This window comes from Galeopterus variegatus, unplaced genomic scaffold (genome assembly GCF_000696425.1).
Source record: "Galeopterus variegatus unplaced genomic scaffold, G_variegatus-3.0.2 Scaffold2704, whole genome shotgun sequence".
NCBI classification, from domain to species: Eukaryota; Metazoa; Chordata; class Mammalia; order Dermoptera; family Cynocephalidae; genus Galeopterus; species Galeopterus variegatus.
In genome coordinates, this window is record NW_007728815.1 from 106,582 (window position 1) to 110,553 (window position 3,972).

At 55.1% G+C, this 3,972-nt stretch overlaps 1 protein-coding gene across 2 annotated transcripts in view; it reads right to left on the reverse strand.

Moving 5' to 3' along the window:
• Positions 1 to 236: 236 nt before the first annotated feature.
• Positions 237 to 3,972, reverse strand: part of ZNF444 (zinc finger protein 444) — a 24,506-nt gene continuing 20,770 nt past the window's right edge. Inside the window, exons 3-4 of one of the 2 annotated variants that reach the window (XM_008582700.1) lie at positions 2,907 to 3,021; positions 237 to 1,492 (exon numbers count right to left, since the gene is read on the reverse strand). In XM_008582700.1, the coding sequence (XP_008580922.1) occupies positions 915 to 1,492; positions 2,907 to 3,021 (693 nt within the window). In that variant the 3' untranslated portion in view covers positions 237 to 914. Of the gene's footprint in view, positions 1,496 to 2,906; positions 3,022 to 3,972 lie in introns of both variants that reach the window. The other variant, XM_008582699.1, reaches the window with a different exon arrangement.

Genomic DNA, 3,972 nt, shown 5'->3' on the forward strand with positions numbered 1-3,972 from the left:
CTGGGCCTGGTCCGTTCTATCAGCCTCATTCCTGCTTTTGTAGGATGGAGCTGGGGAGAGCCCGGTCCTGGGCCCACTGAGCATTTCCTGCGCTGCTTTCCAGGGCTGAACCACAGGGCCTCCCTCATGCTGGGAGAGTCTTGGGTGGGAACTAAGGAAGCCCACACCAGAACCCCCTGCACCCAGATGCTCAGCCCCAGGAGAACAGCCAGCACAGGACAGAGCCTCAGACTCCGTGTCTACACACCGGGTCAGCAACTTTATTACTCTATGATGCTGGTGAATTGTCTTCTGAGGAGCTTCCCACAAGCAGGTACCTCTGTCCATCTCATGCCTTCTGGTTACAGAGAGGAGAGCAAGATCAAGGAGCCCTGGGTCCAGCTTCTCAGAACATCACCCCCTCCCTTCCACTCTCCCAGCAACCCCCAAATCTGTCCTGGGGAGGGGGCATTCCAGGGACAACATCCAGACCCTTTTCCTTCAGCTTCCTCCATCAAAGGGGGCCCCGCCTGCTGCTCCTTCCCTGAGCTCCTCTTCTCCTGTGCCTCTCAGGGTCCACAGCAGGGAAAGGGTAGGGAGGGATGGAGGACGAAGGAGGATGGGCTGCAGGACAGAGAGAGGAGGAGAAGGGAAGGGAAAGAGGACATTCGAGGAGGCTCCCTTCCCAAGCGGAAGAGATAAGAGGAGGGCAGAGGTGAAACCTGAACAGTAAAGTGAGATTTGGGACAGATGGAGTTGGGAAAGAATAAAGAAGGAAGCACTGGGAAGTTTAGACAAGGGAGGAGAAAGTGGAGGAGAGAAGGAGGTAAGAGGAAGGGGAGATACAGAGGGGGAGAGCAAGTGGTGCTGGGGGAGGGCTGTGGGAGAGGAGGGATGCCGGGTGGGCAGCACCAAGGGCAGCAGGGTGGCAGTGGCTACCCCAAGGGCCAGGGCGGGAAGGGGCCCCCGCCCTCGGGGCCAGGCACGGCCGCCCCCTGTGCGCTGGCAGCCGCGCGGCCGTGGATGCGCTGGTGGCGTAGGACGTGCTCGCGGCGCCCGAAGCCCTTGCCGCACTCCCAGCAGGCAAAGGGTCGCGCGCCTGAGTGGGTCTTGCGGTGGCGCACGAGGTGCTCACGCCAGTAGAAGGTCTTGCCGCACTCGCAGCATGCGTGGGGCTTCTCGCGAGCGGGCAGCGGGCGCAGGGCCGGCCCGGGGGCGCCAGGGTGTGTGCCGCGGTGGCGCCGCAGGTGCTCCTTGCGCCGGAAGGCCTTGCCGCACTCGGGACAGGCGTGCGGCTTCTCGCCCGAGTGACTCTGCCGGTGGCGCAGCAGGTGGGCTGGCTTCAAGGACGTCTTGCCACACTCCGGGCAGGATGTGGCGCCCGGGGCCGCCAGGAAAGTGGGCAGGCTGGGCGCCAGCGGGGCCAGCGGGGGGCTGCCCGGCTCCTGCTTGTAGGGGCGCACGGCCTGGGCGTCCCCTGTCGTCGGCACCTCAGCCCCAGGGGCCGTATCTCCTGCTGGGTAAAGGTACAGCGTCAGCTCGGCCTGAAGGCGGGGCAGGCACAGCGCACAGTCAGAGGCAGGGGCAGGTGGGGGGCGCTTTAAGCCACGGAAGCCTTGGGGCGTAAAGACGGTTGGGCTGAGGGCTTCTTATTCATCCCTGTGTCTGCTGTACCTAGCACAGCGCCTGGCACACAGTCAAGACCAATAAACAGTAGCTGGGTGGATGGATGGGTGGGTGTAAGGGGGGATGGGTGTGCTGTACCTAGCACAGCGCCAGTCAAGACCAATAAACAGTAGCTGGGTGGATGGATGGGTGGGTGTAAGGGGGGATGGGTGGATGGATGAGGAAAAAGAGTGTATAGATAAAAAGATGGGTGGAAGGGTAGATGAATGGATGAATGGCAGGCCAGTGGGTGGATGGACGAGTGGAAGAGGAAAGGAATGAACAAAGAGACGTATGAGAGGGTACAGACTGGATGAACAGCAGGGAGACGGATGGAAGGATGAACAGATGAATGAATGGATGGGGTAAATGGGGTGTGGGAGTAGGTGAGCAGGTGAGCAGCAAGGTAGGCTGATAGGTGAATGGGAGGTGGGTGGGTGACTGAATAATGTAGGAGGGGATGCTTAGGTGCCTGAGTGGGTATCTGGGCAAACAAATGGGGAGGTGGGTACGTGGGGATGAATAAGTTGAGGGGACAGATGAGCCACATACTTCCTTTCTCCAGGTTTTCAATCTGCTCTGTGGAATGCCAGGGACATAAGCAACCAGGGTTTGTTTTGTTTTTTTCTAATCTGTTTTACACTATGAGCTCAGATCGACCCTCTCCTATATAAAGACTGCACTTGGTCTCCCAGCATTCGATTCCACACTGGGTACTAGAATCATCTTTCTGCCTTTGATGGACACCTTTGGTCTTCTGCCTTCTGTGATGTCCCCTTCTTCATCCTGATGTGTCATTTGGATGGAGCTGACTGCTGAGTCCACCCCACCTCCCAGGGTGGGTATGTGTGCTAGGCCTGGCCAGTCAGTGCAGAGCACTGTGCCTCTGGCCACAGCAACTGGGCCAGGAAGAGTACATGACTCCATCAGAGCCAAGGACACATGACTCTGGGATGGTCCTGCGACTGCAGGAGGCTGCCCCTTGTCTGAGTATCTAAGTGCACACCAACAACAAGCACTCATCACTGAGCATGAGTGATCCTGTGTCACTGAGGTCTGACCCCTTCCTAAGTCTGACCCCACTTGCTGTAAACTCCTCAAGGGCAGGGATATGTCTGAGTCACCTTTAGTCCCAGTGTCAGAGTTGTTCACTGAACAAGAGAGTGATAAGCAGGACAATCCCCCATCTCAGCTCAGGCAACAAGGGACCCCTGATCCTGGGAGACAGTGAGAAAAATGTGAGAAAGGGGGTCACTACTTACCTAGGGGAATCATCCCGCTATCACTATCTTCCTTTCCAACACTGACCCCGGAGCCTTCTGCCATATCCCGAGGTGCCCTCATCGCTGACGACCGATCTGGGGAGGTTGCTGGTCCCTGAAATGAGATACCACATTCCGAATTAAGAAACCTGACTGAGAACCTTGATTTCTCTCCCTCTCTCTCCCCACCACCTTCAAGCAGTCATCAGATCCTATCACTTGCTCTGGGGGAAGCTGGCTGTCACGCTGCGGTATACTCAAGCTATCCTATGAAGTGGCCCATGGAGTGAGGAACTAAGGCCACCTGCCAACTACCCTGAAAGGGAGCTGTCTTGGAAGCAGATCCTCCAGCCCCAGGCAAGCCTTCAGATGATGACAGCTCTGGCCAACTTTGTAACTGTGGCCTTATGAGAGACCCTGAGCCACGACCACCCACCTAAGCCACTCCCAAACTCCTGACCCACAGAAACTTCCGAAATAATAAATGTTTATTGTTTTAAGCCCTAAATTTGGAGAGATTTGTTGCGCAGCAACCAATAACTAACACATCTGCTTTAAATCATACTTTAGCTTATCACTCCTCTTTGGATAAAGTGGAGACTCATTAACAAAATGCAGAACATGTAAGCTACTTTTAATTCAGAAAAAAAAATGAAGTAAGTTCAGAAACAGAACTTTTCCCAACTCACACAGCGGACAGCTGCTCAACAGGATGACACCAGCCTAGAAAAAGTTTCAGACCGACTCTGTTTTTGGTTTCTTTACACTAGTGCCATCATTCCTCAAGCCCAAGCCCATGCCCATGCCCATGCCCATGCCCCCAAGGAAAAGAAGATCACAATTCTTCTGGTGCTGATGAATGAGAGTTGACCCATGAGTTGTATACATCAAACCCATTTTCTCACATTTTACTTGTTTCAAATGCTTTTGGACTGTCAGCCAGAGGATTACCCAAGTCATAAAGCAGTCTTTGGGGATCTTAGCAATCCCTGAAATTCTATCATCTGGAGAAAAGATGCAGCAGGATGCATTCCGAGACTTTCTTTAAAGGACGTTGTGTTTGGAT